The sequence below is a fragment of the Pseudochaenichthys georgianus genome, chromosome 24 (genome assembly GCF_902827115.2).
Source record: "Pseudochaenichthys georgianus chromosome 24, fPseGeo1.2, whole genome shotgun sequence".
Classification (NCBI taxonomy): domain Eukaryota; kingdom Metazoa; phylum Chordata; class Actinopteri; order Perciformes; family Channichthyidae; genus Pseudochaenichthys; species Pseudochaenichthys georgianus.
This window is the reverse complement of record NC_047526.1, coordinates 34,045,993-34,068,279: the sequence shown is the minus strand read 5'-3', so window position 1 is coordinate 34,068,279 and position 22,287 is coordinate 34,045,993. Positions and strand designations below refer to the sequence as shown.

At 44.7% G+C, this 22,287-nt stretch overlaps 1 protein-coding gene and 1 long non-coding RNA gene across 2 annotated transcripts in view; one reads left to right on the top strand and one right to left on the bottom strand.

Moving 5' to 3' along the window:
- Positions 1 to 1,033, top strand: part of LOC139433039 (uncharacterized) — a 7,759-nt gene extending 6,726 nt beyond the window's left edge. The window contains exon 2 of the long non-coding RNA XR_011642614.1: positions 836 to 1,033. This is a non-coding gene — a long non-coding RNA (uncharacterized lncRNA). The remainder of the gene's footprint in view (positions 1 to 835) is intronic.
- A 5,191-nt stretch (positions 1,034 to 6,224) lies between these two features.
- Positions 6,225 to 8,810, bottom strand: LOC139433074 (uncharacterized). Its single transcript, XM_071201966.1, has 3 exons — positions 7,810 to 8,810; positions 7,088 to 7,728; positions 6,225 to 7,001 (listed from the first exon to the last, which is right to left on the bottom strand). Exons 1-3 carry the CDS (start codon positions 8,714 to 8,716, stop codon positions 6,306 to 6,308), a joined length of 2,244 nt encoding a protein of 747 aa, XP_071058067.1. The 5' UTR covers positions 8,717 to 8,810; the 3' UTR covers positions 6,225 to 6,305.
- Positions 8,811 to 22,287: the final 13,477 nt, after the last annotated feature.

Sequence of the window (22,287 nt, the reverse complement as noted above, 5' to 3'; positions counted from 1 at the left end):
TCCTGTTGTCTTTGCGGTTACATCTGACCGATTTACAATTTCTCGCTCTAAAAAATGTAGTTAATTTAATCTATCTGTCATAAGGTTCCTTGACTTTGTTCACACATGGCATCTGAACACTCAGCAACATTTTGAGATTTTAAAATAAAATAGTGTTTTATTGACCTGTGCACCCCCGTCTTCCCGGTCACGCCTCAGGTGCACGGGGACAACAAACTCCACGCAGAAAGGCTCCAGCGAGATAGCCCACCTGGGCACGGGGCACCTGACCCACCGTACCACACATGTCTTCCTTCTGTTGGTGATTCAACATTTTCTGACGGGGCATTTTATTTCTAAACATTTAACAACTAGCACTCTCAAAGCTGACAGTACTCTGCGTTCACATTTCCCAAATGTGTAATAGTGGCAAATATCGGTACAGACTATTTAAATTAAGTTTGTTGAAAGCAATGGTCATCCTGCTTCTAAGGACTTTCCAGTGAGTCATAGTGTCCTTTCTGTGTGTTGTTCCACCCCAAGGATCCAGCTGATTACTGCCAACTTGTCATTGAACTTTAGTGGTGTGGTATGTTTTGACACACACACACACACACACACACACACACACACACACACACACACACACACACACACACACACACACACACACACACACACACACACACACACACACACACACACACACACACACACACACACACACACACACACACACACACACACACACACACACACACACACACACACACACACACACACACACACACACACACACACACACACACACACACACACAGTTAGTTTACATATTAAAAGTTGTGTTTCATTTAAGGTCTGTACTTTAATTCTTCAAAAAATGAATCATTAAATGTTTTGTTCAGATTGTACTTCTATAGGTGTAACATCACATACTGTCTTTAAACATTACATCTAAACAAACACTGCAAGCTAAAGTTTGAAATGATGGAATCTGTTTGAGCTGTTTACAGCACTTGCTTCCAAAAATAAAACTGTTATTTTACAACCTTGAGCAAGTGTTAGCACTTTATTGAAAGCATTTGGTCTTCTGTGAAATAATAGGGTCTCTGCTGAGTTTTTAGTTCGTTAATATATTGAAGGCGTTTGAAATGAATAATTTAGGAAAAACCTGTAAAATAACAGTTTTTACATGCTTAACTCTAAATGATGTCCGTAGTAGTATAACCAATGCTGTTTCAATCACATTAGTATGCATAAAAAGTGACAGGTGGACACGCCCCCAATTATGCAAATGAGCGAAGTCCCGCCTCCCATTGCTCGAGATCCTTTTGATGTGTGTTATAAAGAGTAGGTGTGAAAAGCCCCCAGGGTAGCGCCTTTTGTTGTTTAGTTCTTTGATGTATTGATTAAGATAGTATCTTTGAAGTCATGCTGTCTGACCCCTGCCCCTCAGAGTTGAGTAATTAGCCTTTGATGTTTGCCCTTTGATGTTAATCTCTGTATATCTTTTGAAGCTAGGGTGACAGGGCCTACCCTCCCCCCGCTCAGCCTCTCCCTTTCCCCCACCCCTTCCTGAGACTATGAAACCAACAGAATAGTGGATAGAAATATGCTTAAACTAAATCTAAAAAGACAGGCAATTTCGCTTACCAAGTCACCTTTTTCAAAAAAAGAAAAATGGCCAAGAGACGCCTCGATAAGGGTTTAACCAGCGAGAGGCCTGTGTGACAGACTTACCGCCATCCGCCCGGGCGCCAGCCAAGAAAACGAATGCAACATCTGCGAAGGGTTCAGACGCCTACAGCCAAAAGATCTGTGCACAAACTTATCTCGTGCCCTCTTTTGGTCATGTGCGCGTTCGTGTGTGTTGGAGGAGGGGCTTAATGAGGAAGTGGCAGATTTCCCCCCCTGCTGTGTTTACTTTTCAAATTCTAGCTCACTTGAGCTGGTTTCTCCAAAATGACCTTACCCCTACATTAAGAACAATTAACACACACACACACACACACACACACACACACACACACACACACACACACACACACACACACACACACACACACACACACACACACACACACACACACACACACACACACACACACACACACACACACACACACACACACACACACACACACACACACACACACACACACGTTGGAGTTGCCCCTTGATTCATGGTTTGTTTTAAATGATATGTGATTGCTAAGGATGTTTCTTTTTAAGTTTTTGTGAAACTGTTAACTACAAGGAAGTATCTTTTTGCAAAGAGGTTATTCATGTTAATTTAAAAATATCTTATTTAGGTTTTCTAATAGTGATACCTAAGGATATTCTCTTTTAGTTGTATGGATTGTGAACTAATGTGTAATTACTTTATTATAAGAAAAGTCTCCATGATCTTTGTCTTTTTTATAATTACTTTACACCACTATAAGGAAACCCAATATGAAGCTGTATGGGTGTAATATTAGATTTTGTTGTAGGCAACAAAGAGAGGTTTTCTTAAAATGTGTTCCTGCCCCAATCACTCCATGCGGCTCCAGTGGGTCTGCTCAAAAACAAAAGAAAAGCTGTAAAACAGCTGGGGGGCAAAAGAAGCATAGCTAATCACTCGGATAAAGGACTCATTGTGTCCGAAGGAATCAAACTCGTCCTTATGGGACTTTGGGAGGGGTCTTTTTTCTTTTAAGGGGTGATCTGTCAAAGGGTATGCTGTCAATCATTCTTAAATCTCTTGAACTAGGAATCTTAGAAATGCGTCTTAATCCTCCCAATCCTAGCTCCTCCTCCTCCTCCTCCTCCTCCTCCTCCTCCTCCTCCTCCTCCTCCTCCTCCTCCTCCTCCTCCTCCTCCTCCTCCTCGTCAGCATCCCACTCAGCATCCCACTCAGCATGAATCCGCTTCCCACTCAACATAACAACCCCCGCCGTCCTCACCAGATCATTTAAAAGTAAGGACCCCTCAAGGACATTTGTTGAACACTAACATACCCTAGGGACCAGAGGGTACAATGGTTGGACATTTACTACCGGCCGCGGTATGCCTAGTGTACAGGGTCCATATAACCGACTTAATGCATAGCGGGAAGTCGGTTATATAGACATCAACAGAATAAGTGTTTAACGGTGATTTAAACTAGTTTATGCGGGGAAAAGAGTGCTCAAAATCGGATTCAACAGGCCATCCACACCGACTCCCATTAAAAGTGATTGAAATGTACAGGAATCTGTCCATTTCAATCACATTTGATGACCCGTCCAGGGTGACTTTCTTCCCCAGGAATTAGTGTCTGAAAGCTGGCTAACATTACTTTAAATACAGTGTGCACATGGCTTTATTACCCATGAAATAGTGTGTGAAAGCTGGGTGACTTTGATGTGAATTTAAGGAAGATATGGCCATTTCATCCACACCTCACGACTCCCATTAAAAGTGATTGAAATGTACAGGAATCTGTCCATTTCAATCACATTTGATGACCCGTCCAGGGTGACTTTCTTCCCCAGGAATTAGTGTCTGAAAGCTGGCTAACATTACTTTAAATACAGTGTGCACATGGCTTTATTACCCATGAAATAGTGTGTGAAAGCTGGGTGACTTTGATGTGAATTTAGGGAGGGAGAGCCGCAGCAGCAGCAGCAGCAGCAGCAGGCTGTGACCCTGGCGGAAATACATTGATTGTTTTAGCCAGGAATAAGTGTTTAGAAGGCGGGTAAAGTGTTCCTGCAGCTCCTCCATGACGGTAATAATGATTAGATATAATTGCCAGGGCAGAAAGCTCTTTTTAAAAGTGAAAAAACGATTTGAAACCGTTTGAAATGACTGGCGGGTGCTGATGGAAAGCAGGCGGAAATAAATGGATTGTTTACCCAGGAAAAGGTGTTTAAAAGGCGGGTAAAGTGTCCCTGCAGCTCCTCCATGACGGTAATAATGATTAGAAATCATTTACAGGGCAGAAAGCTCTTTTTAAAAGTGAAAAAACGATTTGAAACCGTTTGAAATGACTGGCGGGTGCTGATGGAAAGCAGGCGGAAATAAATGGATTGTTTACCCAGGAAAAGGTGTTTAAAAGGCGGGTAAAGTGTCCCTGCAGCTCCTCCATGACGGTAATAATGATTAGAAATCATTTACAGGGCAGAAAGCTCTTTTTAAAAGTGAAAAAACGATTTGAAACCGTTTGAAATGACTGGCGGGTGCTGATGGAAAGCAGGCGGAAATACATGGATTGTTTACCCAGGAAAAGGTGTTTAAAAGGCGGGTAAAGTGTTCCTGCAGCCCTTTAAATACAGTGTGCACATGGCTTTATTACCCATGAAATAGTGTGTGAAAGATGGGTAAATTTGCTGTGAATTTAAGGGAGATATGGCCCTTTCAAACAGGGAGATGACTGGCGGGTGCTGATGGAAAGCAGGCGGAAATACATGGATTGTTTACCCAGGAAAAGGTGTTTAAAAGGCGGGTAAAGTGTTCCTGCAGCCCTTTAAATACAGTGTGCACATGGCTTTATTACCCATGAAATAGTGTGTGAAAGATGGGTAAATTTGCTGTGAATTTAAGGGAGATATGGCCCTTTCAAACAGGGAGATGACTGGCGGGTGCTGATGGAAAGCAGGCGGAAATACATGGATTGTTTACCCAGGAAAAGGTGTTTAAAAGGCGGGTAAAGTGTTCCTGCAGCCCTTTAAATACAGTGTGCACATGGCTTTATTACCCATGAAATAGTGTGTGAAAGCTGGGTGAGTTTGATGTGAATTTAAGGAAGATATGGCCATTTCATCCACACCTCACGACTCCCATTCAAAGTGATTGAAATGTACAGCACTCTGTACATTTCAATCACATTTCCCGACCCGACCAGGGTGACTTTCTTCCCCACGAATTAGTGTCTGAAAGCTGGCTAACATTACTTTAAATGCATGGTGCACATGGCTCTGTTACCCATGAATTAGTGTGTGAAAGATGGGTGAGTTTGATGTGAATTTAAGGGAGATATGGCCATTTCATCCACACCTCACCACTCCCATTCAAAGTGATTGAAATGTACAGCACTCTGTACATTTCAATCACATTTCACGACCTGTGTAGACTGGCTTTCTTACCCATTAGGTACACCGACAAAGCCACCTCTTCGGGGCCGCTCCAAGACCCCCAAAACAAGGACGCAGCAGCCCCAGCATCTCTCCCTGACATGAGCAAACAGGTTATTTCAAACTTCCATGACATACCCCGGGGAAAAGCACCTCTCTGTGGCCGCTCCAAGACCCCCAAAACACGGACTAAGGAGCTCCAGGATCCCTCCCATGTACCTCCAGAACCTCGAGCACCTTGGGTCCCCGGGCCCCCGAACTTAAGCACTCCCCCACGGACTAAACCAAGATGATCACACCCTCAAGAATCTCGTGCCCCTGGGAATCTTAAAGGGGGGTCTACTTTGCGGTGCTTTACCGTCCGCCCATCAGCACCCATAGTCGGCCTTCCTCACAGCAGCAGCACCCAACCTCCATGGAGGATTTTGCTCGTGCCCCTGGCTACACTTAAAGGGGGTCTACTTTGCGGTGCTTTACCGTCCGCCCATCAGCACCCATAGTCGGCCTTCCTCACAGCAGCAGCACCCAACCTCCATGGAGGATGTTGCTCGTGCCCCTGGCTACACTTAAAGGGGGTATACTTTGCGGTGCTTTACCGTCCGCCCATCAGCACCCATAGTCGGCCTTCCTCACAGCAGCAGCACCCAACCTCCATGGAGGATTTTGCTCGTGCCCCTGGCTACACTTAAAGGGGGTCTACTTTGCGGTGCTTTACCGTCCGCCCATCAGCACCCATAGTCGGCCTTCCTCACAGCAGCAGCACCCAACCTCCATGGAGGATTTTGCTCGTGCCCCTGGCTACACTTAAAGGGGGTCTACTTTGCGGTGCTTTGCCGTCCGCCCATCGGCACCCATAGTCGGCCTTCTTCACAGCAGCAGCACCCAACCTCCATGGAGGATTTTGCTCGTGCCCCTGGCTACACTTAAAGGGGGTCTACTTTGCGGTGCTTTGCCGTCCGCCCATCGGCACCCATAGTCGGCCTTCTTCACAGCACCACCTGCCCTGCTGGAGGTTCACACTTTAACTTTTTTTACCCTCTTCTACCTTACAAATCATCCCACACTTGAGCACTCCTCACTCGGACTAAACACCTACATGCTACCACCAGAACCAGAATATCGTGCCCCTGGGGATCTTAAAAGAAGAAAACCCATAGTGGGATTAAAAACAGAACACTTAGTAATTTTAACAAACTTTATTTACAGTAATATTGACAGTAATAAATAAATTCAAACAGGATATAACGTATTTACAAGGGGACTGATTACAACAACACACTGCATATTTACAAGTTGATCACTGGCAACAGTGGGTGAAGTTGGGGCAGAGTATGGCACCCTCTCTTCACCCATGTCTGAGGGGTTGTGTTCGGCCAGTGACTGGTCCCTCTTCGGGACATGTCTTGGTAGGGAGTCTTGGTAGGGAGCCGGGCTGTGCTCCTCTCCAGAGTTGTCACTGTCGATGTCAATACCCGCAAAAGTGTCTTCATTTCCCGCTGCTGCTGCTGTCGATGCCGCCGCCGCTGCTTGAAGTGACTGTGTGAAGAGCAACCGAATGTCCGCAGCCTCCTTCAAAGAAGGATTATTCGCGTAAAATTTGTCCGCAGTTGCAGTGTTGTGACACATGAAATCACTCACTCTTTGGCGGTTGCCTTTGTCTTGAAACCTCTTCGCATTATCGGCGTGGACTGTGCGGAGGTCGGTGAAGTTAATGGGACTGCGGAGCCCCACATCAGCCCATGCCAACCTCAGGGAGTAGGCAAGCTTCCTGAACGGGTTCTTCCCCTCTGTGTACAGAAAGTAACGGCTCTGGGTGCAGGTCAGCGTACCCTTAATTTCCAGCCACCTCTTCATCCATCCAAATTCTTCTACGGTGAGGTACAGCTGCGCCTCCCCGAACGCGTTGGCCGTCTTGTGGTTACTTACCTGTTATGACAGAGATAGAGAGTGTCAATACAATGTCAATCATGCATATAACTGCCAGAATAAATACATTGATTAATAGCACTCACATGAACCAGGTAGCCGAAGGCAGTGCCAGTTGTATCCGCCTTTCGGACCTCGGCGTTGGTCATGTTGGAGTAGACCCCCGGACGGTGGCCATAAATGCAGCTCCAATGAAGAGTCATATACCCATAGAGCAGTGTCCGGGTCGCGGTAGTCGGATTGCTGGCCATCACATCCAGGAGCTGAGGGATGCGAGTGGTGGTCGAAGTCAAGCATGTCATTAGGTCGTTGTGGCTCGGCAGACCTTCCATCTTGTCACGCTTCACTTGCATCTGGTGGATAAGTACTTTTCTCTTCAGGGACTTCAGGATGGCAACTACTTCCCGTTTGATTAAAATCATGTCCGTTTGGCTGAGCCTGCTCCCCTTGCACGGTGTGTCGGCCATGTACTTGAGAAAGTGTGATATATTCTTGATGTAGAAGTCGGAGGTCGTGACCTGAAGGCTTGACTTCATCAGGCTCCGGGACCACCCGCGTATCCTCTTGAGATCCCTCAAAAAGAGCCAGTCAGACAGGCGATTGAAACCGTGTGCCATGAAACTGAGGAACGACTTCACTCTGCTTAGTTTGGAGACTGTGTTTTCCTGGAGCCTCACTGGTGGGTCGATACCTGCATAATGCTCCCGGTATCCTTGCAGATACTCCTCTGTGAAATATAAACAGTACTTTAATGACAACACATGATGTGTTACAGAAACTGCATGTGTCACATAGCCAAAACACTTACCCATGATCCGTGGGAATGTTATGTCCCGCATTATATTTCCCCGGCCCCTGCCCCGGAACCAGGGGGAATTTATGGGAGGGGAGGTTGACGAGGCCTCGGTATGGATGGATGCAGGCTCTGAGGAGCTGGGTGAATGGGTGTGAGAGCCAGTGGGGGACTTGCTGCAGGCGGGAATGGGAGACGTGCTGCAGGCGGGAATGGGAGACGTGCTGCAGGCAGGAATGGGAGACTTGCTGCAGGAGGGACCTTTCGACTTGGACAGCCTCGTTGGTGTCGACTCTGGTCGGGGTCGTTTCTTCAGAATGACCCGCTCTCGTTCCTCCCCATCGAACGCGGGCATGTCCCCGGCCCGCTGATCCATCCTCTGTCGCTTGTCCTTTATCCTCTGCTGCAACTTGCAGCGCAGGGATTTCACCTCAGCAGCATATATGTCCCGCTGAGCCCTCACTGCGTTAGCCTCCAGCCTCCATTCTTTGCAGTCCGGGTTGTCACATTCATTCACCGGGGACAAGGGTGGAGGTTGTGACAGTATATCGTCGTCTGCCACCGTGTCAACAGCCCAAGCGGTAATCATTTCTATTGTGGGGTTTGTCATTCGGAGTTCATAAAGCTCCTTCTTGGCCACTGTCATTTTCATTTGATTTTGAACCACATGTAGTTCCTCCCGGGCCAGCTCAACATGGTCTCTGGCCAAGTGGCGATCCAGCCTTGTGCCGTGGTACTCGCATCCCAGAATGGTACAGGGATGGAGCCTAATGTTGGTCCGTCCGTTGGCCAACAACAGCAGAATTTTTCTTTCATCCAAGTTACGCACACCATGGTTCCTCTGTAGGTGCTTGCTCAGGGCACGGTAGGAGCTATTGCAGATCGGACAACGGACCGCCATCCGACCTGTATTCTTGAGCATTTCGGTACCGGAAAATGTCACCAGAATCGTGGGTAAAAAAGAAGGAAGCGTGAAAAGACTCACGAAAGACGCACTCAGCTTATTTTCAAATCTGTGTTTGTTTTCATTTGCATCATGGTGCGGTGTCCCATTTAGGCACTCGTTAGGCGGGCAGAGATCCCTGTAATCTCCCCTCACGTTCCTCCAGAGTCTGATTCTCCCAAAGGATACCCGACAGTTTCGGGTACGACCCAGAGGGCGCACGGTGGACGGCCAGGGCGAGGCCGCCACACCGCGCTGGAGTCAGGGTCCCGGTGAGGCGCAGGACGGAGCACCCGGCAGTAGCCTCCAGCAGACCCCCGCGCGGTTCCCTCGTCCCTCAGAAGAGGTGGAGAGGCGGAGGGGTGGGTCTTTTCATCTGCTGGCGGGTTGCCGGGATAACAGTATCCTCCGGGGAGGCATTGAACCCTTCTCAACTGCCCCCCGGAGGAGGCAGGGGAGTCAGGTACCCAGAGGGTGGACGGCCAGGGCGAGGCCGCCACACCGCGCTGGAGTCAGGGTACCGGTGAGGCGCAGGACGGAGCACCCGGCAGTAGCCTCCAGCAGACCCCCGCGCGGTTCCCTCGTCCCTCAGAAGAGGTGGAGAGGCGGAGGGGTGGGTCTTTTCATCTGCTGGCGGGTTGCCGGGATAACAGTATCCTCCGGGGAGGCATTGAACCCCTCTCAACTGCCCCCCGGAGGAGGCAGGGGAGTCAGGTACCCAGAGGGTGGACGGCCAGGGCGAGGCCGCCACACCGCGCTGGAGTCAGGGTCCCGGTGAGGCGCAGGACGGAGCACCCGGCAGTAGCCTCCAGCAGACCCCCGCGCGGTTCCCTCGTCCCTCAGAAGAGGTGGAGAGGCGGAGAGGCGGAGGGGTGGGTCTTTTCATCTGCTGGCGGGTTGCCGGGATAACAGTATCCTCCGGGGAGGCATTGAACCCTTCTCAACTGCCCCCCGGAGGAGGCAGGGGAGTCAGGTACCCAGAGGGTGGACGGCCAGGGCGAGGCCGCCACACCGCGCTGGAGTCAGGGTCCCGGTGAGGCGCAGGACGGAGCACCCGGCAGTAGCCTCCAGCAGACCCCCGCGCGGTTCCCTCGTCCCTCAGAAGAGGTGGAGAGGCGGAGAGGCGGAGGGGTGGGTCTTTTCATCTGCTGGCGGGTTGCCGGGATAACAGTATCCTCCGGGGAGGCATTGAACCCTTCTCAACTGCCCCCCGGAGGAGGCAGGGGAGTCAGGTACCCAGAGGGTGGACGGCCAGGGCGAGGCCGCCACAACCAGAGAACCAGAAAAAAGGGGTGAAATGGGAAAAAAGTACCCCAAAATAGTGTTCCATAAGGCGGGTAGAGTCCCCTGACAACTCCCCATACCTTTCTCCAGGGTGGGAACAAGTTTAAGTCAACTTTTGGAAGAACCAGAGAAAAGGGTGAAAATGGATAAAGTGTATCCGAAAATAGTGTTCCAAAAGGCAGGTAGAGTCCCCTGACAACTCCCCATACCTTTCTCCAGGGTGGGAACAAGTTTAAGTCAACTTTTGGAAGAACCAGAGAAAAGGGTGAAAATGGATAAATTGTATCCGAAAATAGTGTTCCAAAAGGCAGGTAGAGTCCCCTGACAACTCCCCATACCTTTCTCCAGGGTGGGAACAAGTTTAAGTCAACTTTTGGAAGAACCAGAGAAAAGGGTGAAAATGGATAAATTGTATCCGAAAATAGTGTTCCAAAAGGCAGGTAGAGTCCCCTGACAACTCCCCATACCTTTATCCAGGGTGGGAAAAAGTTAAAGTCAACTTTTGGAAGAACCAGAGAAAAGGGTGAAAATGGATAAATTGTATCCGAAAATAGTGTTCCAAAAGGCAGGTAGAGTCCCCTGACAACTCCCCATACCTTTATCCAGGGTGGGAAAAAGTTAAAGTCAACTTTTGGAAGAACCAGAGAAAAGGGTGAAAATGGATAAATTGTATCCGAAAATAGTGTTCCAAAAGGCAGGTAGAGTCCCCTGACAACTCCCCCTACCTTTCTCCAGAGTCGAAAAAAGTATAAGTTAACTTTTGGAAGAACCAGAGAAAAGGGTGAAAATGGATAAATTGTATCCGAAAATAGTGTTCCAAAAGGCAGGTAGAGTCCCCTGACAACTCCCCCTACCTTTCTCCAGAGTCGGAAAAAGTATAAGTTAACTTTTTGGAAGAACCATAAAAAGGGGTGAAAATGGATAAAATGTATCCCAAAATAGTGCCTCTTGAGGCGGGTAGAGTCCCCTGACAACTCCCCTTGCATTCCTCCAGACACCAGTTTGAAAACTTAAAGTTTTGTGAGAACCATGATTGGGGGTCCTCCAGGCAACAATTTCATCCGATCCAAAGTGCTCATGAGGCGGATACATTCCTCCATGATTTCCCCATCATGTGAAAATAGCTCGTTTTTTTCTAAGTGCTCTCAAAAACCGGGTTTCCGATTTCGTGCAGATGGTAGCTTGGAAAAGATGAATAAAAATTTTGGACGGAGGAGGGGAGCTCTCGTTTCCCCTCTCCGTTGTAAATTGCAACGGGGGAGTGCAAAAGTCTCCGGGGCTTCGTTCCGAAGCGCCGAAGACTTGACCCCCTCCCCCGTTGGCACTTAGCCGTTTTTCAAGAATTTTCAAAAACTTCATTTTTGATTATTTTAACATATAATTGACCGTTTTCTTTACTTTTTTTTGCTTTCCACGGGTGGAGGCGCATGGCAGGCCGCATATGAGCTTCCAAATTCGGCCTGGAACGTCCGGGAATTATGGGTTAAGCTCCATATACTGACGACTCCCATTAAAAGTGATTGAAATGTACAGGAATCTGTCCATTTCAATCACATTTGACGACGCATGCAGGGTGACCCTGGCTACACTTAAAGGGGGTCTACTTTGCGGTGCTTTACCGTCCGCCCATCAGCACCCATAGTCGGCCTTCCTCACAGCAGCAGCACCCAACCTCCATGGAGGATTTTGCTCGTGCCCCTGGCTACACTTAAAGGGGGTATACTTTGCGGTGCTTTACCGTCCACCCATCAGCACCCATAGTCGGCCTTCTTCACAGCAGCAGCACCCAACCTCCATGGAGGATGTTTCTCGTGCCCCTGGCTACACTTAAAGGGGGTATACTTTGCGGTGCTTTACCGTCCGCCCATCAGCACCCATAGTCGGCCTTCTTCACAGCAGCAGCACCCAACCTCCATGGAGGATGTTTCTCGTGCCCCTGGCTACACTTAAAGGGGGTATACTTTGCGGTGCTTTACCGTCCGCCCATCAGCACCCATAGTCGGCCTTATTCACAGCAGCAACACCCAACCTCCATGGAGGATGTTTCTCGTGCCCCTGGCTACACTTAAAGGGGGTATACTTTGCGGTGCTTTACCGTCCGCCCATCAGCACCCATAGTCGGCCTTCTTCACAGCAGCAGCACCCAACCTCCATGGAGGATGTTTCTCGTGCCCCTGGCTACACTTAAAGGGGGTATACTTTGCGGTGCTTTACCGTCCGCCCATCAGCACCCATAGTCGGCCTTATTCACAGCAGCAACACCCAACCTCCATGGAGGATGTTTCTCGTGCCCCTGGCTACACTTAAAGGGGGTATACTTTGCGGTGCTTTACCGTCCGCCCATCAGCACCCATAGTCGGCCTTATTCACAGCAGCAACACCCAACCTCCAGTGGAGGATGTTATCATGCCCCTGGCAACACTGGTAAACACTGGTAACATATGTCTAGCCGCTGACAGGAACTTGACATCGGAACTTGACATCGCATTTCCATTGAGCGGACTCCCGTACATGGGAAGGGCAAGTCCCACGGTACCTCCGTTCATAAGGCTGACATTTGCCTTACACTTAAAGGGGGTCTACTTTGCGGTGCTTTACCGTCCGCCCATCGGCACCCATAGTCGGCCTTATTCACAGCAGCAACACCCAACCTCCAGTGGAGGATGTTATCATGCCCCTGGCAACACTGGTAAACACTGGTAACATATGTCTAGCCGCTGACAGGAACTTGACATCGGAACTTGACATCGCATTTCCATTGAGCGGACTCCCGTACATGGGAAGGGCAAGTCCCACGGTACCTCCGTTCATAAGGCTGACATTTGCCTTACTATAAGAAAAGTCTCTCTGAAGAGGGGGAAATAATAAAACAATTTTAAAAACATGATCTTTGTCTTTTTTATAATTACTTTACACCACTATAAGGAAACCCAACATTAAGTTGTGTGAGGTTGTACTAGGGATAATATTAGAATTTTGCTGTACCCATAAAGGAGAAGTGTCTTTAAAAAATGTGTTTCTGCTCCATTTCACTCCATGAAGCCTCCAGCTTGTACAAGGGCTCCGCCTCCACTCAACATAACATGTCCCGCCCTCCTCACCAGAACATTTAAAAGTAAGTGGGTGGAAATAGATGAAAATAAATAGGCTCAAACTAAATAACAGGCCAGTCATTTCCACTCACCAAGTCACTTTTCAAAAAAAGAAAAATGGTCAAGAGACGCCAAGATATGGGTTTAATCAGCGAGACGCCTGTGACAACTTACCGCTACCCGTTAGGAGCGCCAATTAAGAAACGATTGCAGTATCTGGGCCGGGTTCAGACACCTCCAGCCGAAGAACTTCATGAAGAATGGACTCTGAAAAATGGCGATGTTTGGGGTTATGTATTCAACTATATGGCGAATGAACTGCATTTCTACAATCTGAAGAATGGAGGAACGTATGGACCACGTAGTGTTAAAGCGACACTGACCTCAACAGATTGGGCTGTGTTAACTCTAGTATCTTCCTGAGATCTCCACGCAACCACTGTATCGGAAGAAGTAGTGCATGAAGAAACCATAGTGGAACCATCGGTGTACAAGATATTTGCAAAGAAAAGCAAAGAAATACAGACAGCATGCGAGATCAAAGAAGAGATTTCACCGTCGCCCCTCAATGTGGAGGAAGAAGGAGTTATTTCCCCGCTGCCAGAAGTGAGAAGAGTCGTGACAAGCACCGTCTGGGAAACTAAAAGCGGACCATCGGGGCGATGGTATTACCGCGCAAGCCATTTGGAGACGTATTTCAACTCTACGTGCGGGGTTTTTCAGACATCCTTGCGGGTGCCTCTGACTGCTTGGCTGAAAATGATTGATGGAAAAGCTACAAAGCTTAAAGAACTTTTTAAACAGAGTCAGACATCGATGGACATTATACTGGTGAAAAAGACTCTCACCTTTACAGAGGACTCCGCCTCCCACTCAACATAACAAGTCACACCCTCCTCACCAGATCATTTAAAACTAAGGACCCCTCAAAGAAAAACATTGTGCTTTCTACCTATGTAAAAAGAGAGTCGGAGTTGTCTTACGAAAATGTGTTATCTCTGTATCAAGACGATGTGTGAGAGACGTCATAAAGACACTCATTCTAACCACAGTGTTTGATCTCTACAAATATTTAAAGATTGTTACAAAATGTAAAACATTTTTAAAAAAGTCTGGAGACAAAATGTATTCAGATGACCGTGTTTTTATTAGGAAAATAAACATATAATACAAATGGGTTAGGGGGTAAATGTAACCATCTTGGACTTAATAGTCTAACAAAATACTTTTATCTGAATACATTTTCTTTTCAAACGCACTTTCTGAAATTATTTATTTATTATTTCAGTGGAACAATCCAGTTTTTGCTAACATCAACGCTTTCTTCTCTTTATTCTTGTGGTACTAAGATACTTTTAGACACACTTTGGCGTGTGCAACACTTGTTCAGTTAAACAAGGTTTTTTCTTTTTTCTGATAACCTTATATATTTTTAGTAATTTTTCTGCTAAAATCACAAACATGGAGAAGCGCACTGACAGCGCAGCGTCATACTTCCTGAATGAAAAGTGAACTTTAATACTAGTCAAATATGAAGTTAAACTTTAAACATCCATGACTTAAACACTTTATCCAGGATAAAAGCCACATAGCTGCACCTACAAGGTGAATACAGCTGGCAAAAGAAAAAGTGTTTGAATGCGTACATTAACAGGTTTATGATATCACTGCCCCGTCTAAAACACGATCTGACTTTAATTACATTTGTCTCGAGTGTTTCGTCAACTTAATGTGTTGCTTAAAATAATACTTCTGCATACAGTATGTGACACTGTGTTGCACAGCCAGATACGGCTCAAGAAGCTGACTCAGATAAGGAGATATATGATACATTATGATGTGATAAGAATGATAATGGGACACATCGACGTCTGCACTCAGTGTACTTATGTTGTGGCAGATATTTAAGTAAGATTTAACACTAATGTTATAGTCAGATTGCTCTGAAGATGGGAGGTGATATTCTATTAATGTTCACTTTTTTCCGTAGAATCTTGATAAAACTATTACTTGTTCTTAAATGATGACCTATTGCTGGAGATGAGAAAAAGCTACAATGCTTAAAGAACTTTTTTCTAAAAACTCTCAATTCTTTAAATGACTCCCCCCATTCAAAGCAATAAGCCCCACCCTCCACTCAGCAAATCATCTACAATGAAAGACCCTACTAAGACGACAGTTGTAAACTAGCCATGGATCTGAGAAAAACCAAGACTCCCCCCGCGAGTTGTATCCAGGAACAGACTCTTGAACTACCATCAACACCACCATTTGGGAAACACGAATCTTGCAGTACTACTGCTGCTGATGCGACTCCTCGGGTCAAGAAGTCTCTGTTTAGGGACACAGTGAAATCGGAATTGTTTCATATTCTGGAGATGGTGATGTATCGGTACAGAGAAGAAATCGGCAAAGGATGCCGAGGCAGTCACCCCGACCAGAAGCAACACGATTGTCGGACACAAAAGATGCATTACATCTAAAAAAAAAACAGAGCATACAATGAGAGCACATGATACACTTTAAATGTTTTGTTTACAATACTATTACTATATAGGAAAGCAAAAAAAAATAAAACACATTTTCATTTTGTAATGGTTGTTTAATTGAAAAAACACAACATTCAACACATTTTCATAAAAAAATACATTTGACCAAGTTAGTGTCGTAGTGCATACAAGGTAATAGACTTAACGATTTGCACTGCTGCTTCTCTCCGCGTTTCATTGACAGTGATTTGTTTATCGTTCAATTCACACTGCCCAAGTAGATGTTTAGGGGTCTCTTGGAAGTATACGAATGCATTTTTTATGTCAGATAAATGCATTAACATCACATGCAAATTCTCTATCCTTGCACCCGTAACGATTATAATCTGCTTTGTTTCTTCTTCGGTTTCTCCATTATTAGCTCTGAATGTAATCCTTTCTTGTGCTTCTTGTGGTCTGTTGAATACCTGGCGTAGGATTTGTTTAGCTGTAAGGACAGGTACCATATATTTGTCTTCAAAAGCTTTGTCTATGTCGTCACACGTTTTGGCGTATCCTCCCCGCTGTAATGACAACCGACACTAGAATAGAGATCCTCCAACAGTCTTTTAATACATGTTCTGGCACTGTCGCCAATTTGGGCAATTCCACAGTATCGAGCTTTTTCTCTCATTATACTGAAGCAAAGCTCTGCCATTGCTTTTGGTATTTGCTCAGCACATTCGCAGCAGTCGGTTAGCGGTAGATGATCTATAAGATTATTATGATCCGGTAATGGCTCTACAACACCATCAGCATCCTCTAGTTTAAATTTCTTCACTTTGTTCCTTTTTCTTTTCACCTTCCTTCTTTTTGTCTTTTTCCGTTTTCCGTCCTATGGCCCCTTTTCTTTTCATTCGCATTCTGCGTTTGCTTTTCATTTTTCTTCTCCTTTTCATTTTTCTTTTTCTTCGTTTTTCTTTACTTTTTCTTTTCTTTTCTGCTAATTGTCGTTTGCGATCTTGGCGAGTGGTATGAGATATACTGTTTCTATAAAGGTTATCTATAATACCATCTTTTAAAGAAAGATATTCTTCATATGTCATGTTATCATGGTCCTCTTTTGTCCTAAAGACCTTAAATGGATATGATATAGAGGAGAGCTCTTCTTCTGGAACATCCTCTCCCCTACTTTGTAACATCCAGTCATTAAGCCCATATCCGTTATCCTGGTGATAATAAGGGTAGGCTACATCAGACTTGGTTTTTCTCAGATCCATGGATAGTTTTCAACGGTCGTCCTTAGTTTTATATGATTTGCTGAGTGGGGTGGGACTTATTGCGTTGAGTGGGAGGAGTCATCTGTAGAAAGTACTCTGTTTTATTAGATTCCATAAAGCATCTGACTCTTAATGGCAGTTTGTGATTTTGAGGCTATTTCAGTGAAACAAGGCTGTTTTGAACATTTGACAGATGTATGCTTTAATTCTCTGAGAAAGTTACTGAAAGATACACTTTGTGTATTAAAGCTGAAAAGTAGATAATGAAGTACTTTGTTTTAGTAGATTTCGTCAAGCATCTGACTCTTAATGGTCCTCTCTAAATTTGATTCAGGGTTTGTTTTAAATTATTTGTGCTTTGTGTGTACAGACACACAGAAAACACTGAAAAACACAAAAAGAAGGACTGTAATACACATGTATCAGACACGCTCCCCTTGCTATAATGATGACAACAGTTTTTAAATGTAAAAAAAACACTTTTTTATTTTTCACACAAAAAATCAATAGTTATACTGATTGTAGCATCCCCAGGACCGTCTCCAGCTTAGAATTCCCCCATATTACTGGAGATATCCTGATGGAGTTTTTTCACTTCAGTCAAAATATTCATGTGTATGCTGTTTTCGACACAAAGATACATTACATCTACAAACAGAGCATACAATGAGAGCACATGATACATTTTTTATGTTTGATTCTTTTCTGAGGTAATGTTACAGAATGTTGCGGAAAATGAAGATTCCAGGACCACTTTAAATGTTTCGTTTACAATCGTTTCCCAATGACCCGGAATAGTACTGCCAGAACGAACGATATCCACAATGTCTTCCAGTTTACAAACTTCAGCCATACTTTTTACACGGGGGTCACTACTCGTTCTGTTTTCAATCGTCCTCATCACCACACTTATTAAAAAGGGTATTGACTACATTCTGATCAATATATACAGAGCGTTTTGCAAAGTAGTTCCCCATTTTTATTTTACTTAAAGAAAAAAGTCACTGCATTGAACAAGTCCCTGGCTTCTTCTCCATCCAACTGGATGTTAGTCTTCTTCTTCTTCTCCATCCAACTCTGCATGGATATTTCAAGTCTCTCCTTGAGGCATCTGCATTTTATAAGCTTGTGCAGAAAAGCTTGTGCAGAAAAGCTTCCGAAGCGCGTCCTATCCTCAGTTCATCCTCGCGAATGCCTTTTTCAATAAGACTCTGGTCAATCACTGTAATGAAGTTGGCGAGCCAAAGTCTTTTCATTAACGCTTTGTAATTGTTTCTGAAGAAGAAATCGGGCATGTCATTCCGACAATCGTGTTGCCTCTAGTCGGGGTGACTGCCTCGGCATCCTTTGCAGATTTCTTCTCTGTACCGATACATCACCATCTCCAGAATATAAAACAATTCTGATTTCACTGTGTCCCTAAACAGAGACTTCTTGACCCGAGGAGTAGCATCAGCAGAATTAGTACTGCAAGATTCGGGTTTCCCAAATGGTGGTGTTGATGGTAGTTCAAGAGTCTGTTCCTGGATTCAACTCGCGGGGGGAGTCTTGGTTTTTCTCAGATCCATGGCTAGTTTACAACTGTCGTCTTAGTAGGGTCTTTCGTTGTAGATGATTTGCTGAGTGGAGGGTGGGGTGTATTGCTTTGAATGGGGGGAGTCATTTAAAGAATTGAGAGTTTTTAAAAAAAAGTTCTTTAAGCATTGTAGCTTTTTCTCATCTCCAGCAATAGGTCATCATTTAAGAACAAGTAATAGTTTTATCAAGATTCTACGGAAAAAAGTCAAAAAGTATAGTTTGTCAGAAATATGGAAAATCATTGTGTACAAAATAGTATGTTGAAAATCAAAAACAAAAAAAATACAAATACAAATTAATGAATATTTACCCTGTTCTAAAGTGTTGCACCCCTTAAGGAAAAACCCCTTCCTTACCAAGTACTTCATATTATACCCTTTTGTTAAGTGTTGCTTACATCAAGGTGTATGTTAAAGTATCTTGGTAGCAGAAAAAATAACTAAAAATATGTAAGGTTATCAGAAAAGAAAAAACCTTGTTTAACTGAACAAGTGTTGCACACGCCAAAGTGTGTCTAAAAGTATCTTAGTACCACAAGAAAAAAGAGAAGAAAGCGTTGATGTTAGCAAAAACTGGATTGTTCCACTGAAATAATAAATAAATAATTTCAGAAAGTGCGTTTAAAAAGAAAATGTATTCAGATAAAAGTATTTTGTTAGACTATTAAGTCCAAGATGGTTACATTTACCCCCTAACCCATTTGTATTATATGTTTGTTTTCCTAATAAAAACAGAGTCATCTGAATACATTTTGTCTCCAGACCTTTTTTTTTCATTTTTTACATTTTGTAACAATCTTTAAACATTTTTAGAGATCAAACACTGTGGTTAGAATGAGTGTCTTTATGACATCTCTCACACAGTTGGTATTTTTCACAAAATTCATTTTTTAAACACATCATCTTGATACATAGATAACACATTTTCGTAAGACAACCCCGACACTCTTTTTACATAGGTAGAAAACAAAAATGCTTTTCTTTGAGGGGTCCTTAGTTTAACATGATCTGGTGAGGAGGGTGTGACTTGTTATGTTGAGTGGGAGGCGGAGTCCTCTGTAAAGGTGAGAGTCTTTTTCACCAGTATAATGTCCATCGATGTCTGACTCTGTTTAAAAAGTTCTTTAAGCTTTGTAGCAGACGGTGCTTGTCAGGACTCTTCTCACTTCTGGCAGCGGGGAAATAACTCCTTCTTCCTCCACATTGAGAGGCGGCGGTGAAATCTCTTCTTTGATCTCGCATGCTGTCTGTGTTTCTTTGTTTTTCTTTGCAAATATCTTGTACACCGATGGTTCCACTATGGTTTCTTGATGCACTACTTCTTCCGATACAGTGGTTGCGTGGAGATCTCTGGAAGACACCAGAGTTAACACAGCCCAAACTGTTGAGGTCAGTGTTGCTTTAACACTACGTGGTCCATACGTTTCTCCATTCTTCAGATTGTATAAATGCAGTTCATTACCCATATAGCTGAATACATAACCCCAAACATTGCCATTTTTCAGAGTCCATTCTTCATGAAGTTCTTCGGCTGGAGGCGTCTGAATCCGGCACAGATATTGCATTCGTTTCTTGATTGGTGCTCTGGACAGATGGCTGTAATTTGTCACAGGCGTCTCGCTGATTAAACCAATATCTAGGCATCTCTTGACCATTTTTCTTTTTTTGAAAGGTGACTAGGTGAGTGGAAATGACTGGCCTGTTATTTAGTTTGAGTGTATTTATTTTCATCTATTTCCATCCCCTTACTTTTAAATGTTCTGGTGAGGAGGGCGGGACATGTTATGTTGAGTGGAGGCGGAGCCCTTGTACAAGCTGGAGGCTTCATGGAGTGAAATGGAGCAGAAACACATTTTTTAAAGATATTTCTCTTTTATGGGTACAGCAACATTCTAATATTACCCCTAGTACAACCTCACACAAATTAATATTGGGTTTCCTTATAGTGGTGTAAAGTAATTATAAAAAAGACAAAGATCATGTTTTTTAAATTGTTTTATTATTTCCCCCTCTTCAGAGAGACTTTTCTTATAGTTAGTAAAAAGTAATTACACATTAGTTCACAGTCCCTACAATTAAAAAAGAGAATATCCTTAGGTATCACTATTAAAAACCTAAATAAGATATTTTAAAAATAACATGAATACCCCTTTGTAAAACATATGCTGCATTCGTATACTTCCAAGAGACTCCTAAACATCTACTTGGGCAGTGTGAATTGTTCTTAAAGGTAGGGGTAGGTCATTTTGGATAAACCATCTCGAGTGAGCTAGAATTTGAAAGTACACAACCGGGGGAAAATCTTCCACTTCCTCACAGAGCCCCTCCTCCAACCCCCACGATCGCTCACATGACTAAATGAGGGCGCGAGATAAGTTTGTGCACAGGCTGACAGGCAGGTAGGTGTCTTAACCCCTCGCAGATGCTGCATTCGTTTCTTGACTGGCGCTTCAGACGGGTGGCTGCAAGTTGTCACACAGGCTAATTAAACCCAATTCGAGACGTCTCTCGGACATTTTGCTTTTTTGAAAGGTGACTTGGTGAGTGGAAATGACTGGCCTATTATTTAGTTTGAGCGTATCTCTATACACTCCTCTGCTGGCCATAGCCTCAGGAGGGGTGGGGCAAAGGAGGCAGGCTGGGAGGGTAGGCATTTATACAGAGATTAACATCAAAGGCTTTCACCAATGTGAAATCACACCTGCCTGTTATAACACATCACATCAAAGGGCAAACATCAAAGGCTAATTAGATTAGACAACAAAGGGCTCTGAGGGGCAGGGGTCAAATACCTTAACTCAAAGAGACTATCTTAATCAATACATCAAAGAACTATAACCTATCTGATTACAAGGCTAATTACTCAACTCTCAGGGGCAGGGGTCAAATACCTTAACTCAAAGAGAGCACTTATACAGTACATCAAAAAACTACGCCGGGGGGCCTTTCACTCCAATCTGATAACACGCACATCAAAGAATGGGAGGCGGGACAATGGGAGGCGGGACTTAGCTCATTGGCCAATGGGAGGCGGACTTAGCTCATTTGCATAATTTGGGGCGTGTCCACCTGTCACTTTCTATGCATACTAATTTGACGAAATTACTACTCCCGCCGGCGGGGACCATGGGGCTTAACAGGTCCAATGATCTTGTCTTTTTATTGTTGAATTACTTTATTAACTAAAAGGAAGCCCCTTTGAAGTTGTGTTTGGGTTTTAACTAAAAGAGCTTAAGACCCCTTCATCCTGGCCTTTTTTATTGTTTAATTTAACTGTAAAACTATATATTTGTATTGAATATTTTCTGAGCTTTGATGTTCTATGAGGCGCTCTGCAGCTGTCTTGGAAAAAGAGTTAAATTATTTTGATGTCACAGGTTAGCCGCTAAGCATAAGTTACCATGGAGATCTAGCCTGCTAAAAAGAGAACCGGAAAGCCGGAGTTTTCCCTGAATTTAGCCGGCTAAGCAAAAATCCTGCTTCGTAGTATACCCCCCTGGTAGTCTAGTTTTCGTGGATTTATTTAGTTTCCGGAAGCGTTTTGTTAGATTTCTGTTAGGGGAGGGAAGCTCTGGATCCTACAGCCCGTGGTGTGGCTGGCTCGGGCTCCGGCCTTTGTTTCTTTTGGCCAGTCCTCCAGACCTTGTTGGTTTGCCGGTTGGCCTGTGTGAGTAATGGCTGTACATTTAAATAAATGACCGCTGTTAAGTACTGGACGTTGTGTGTTTTCTTTTATGTTGCGGGTCTCCCCACAAGCCACTACCACGGAGTAGGGGGCGGGCCGTAACACCGTTACATGGAATACTTTGGCTAATTAGGAAACAATTTTGTTTGCAATTAATTGTGTTT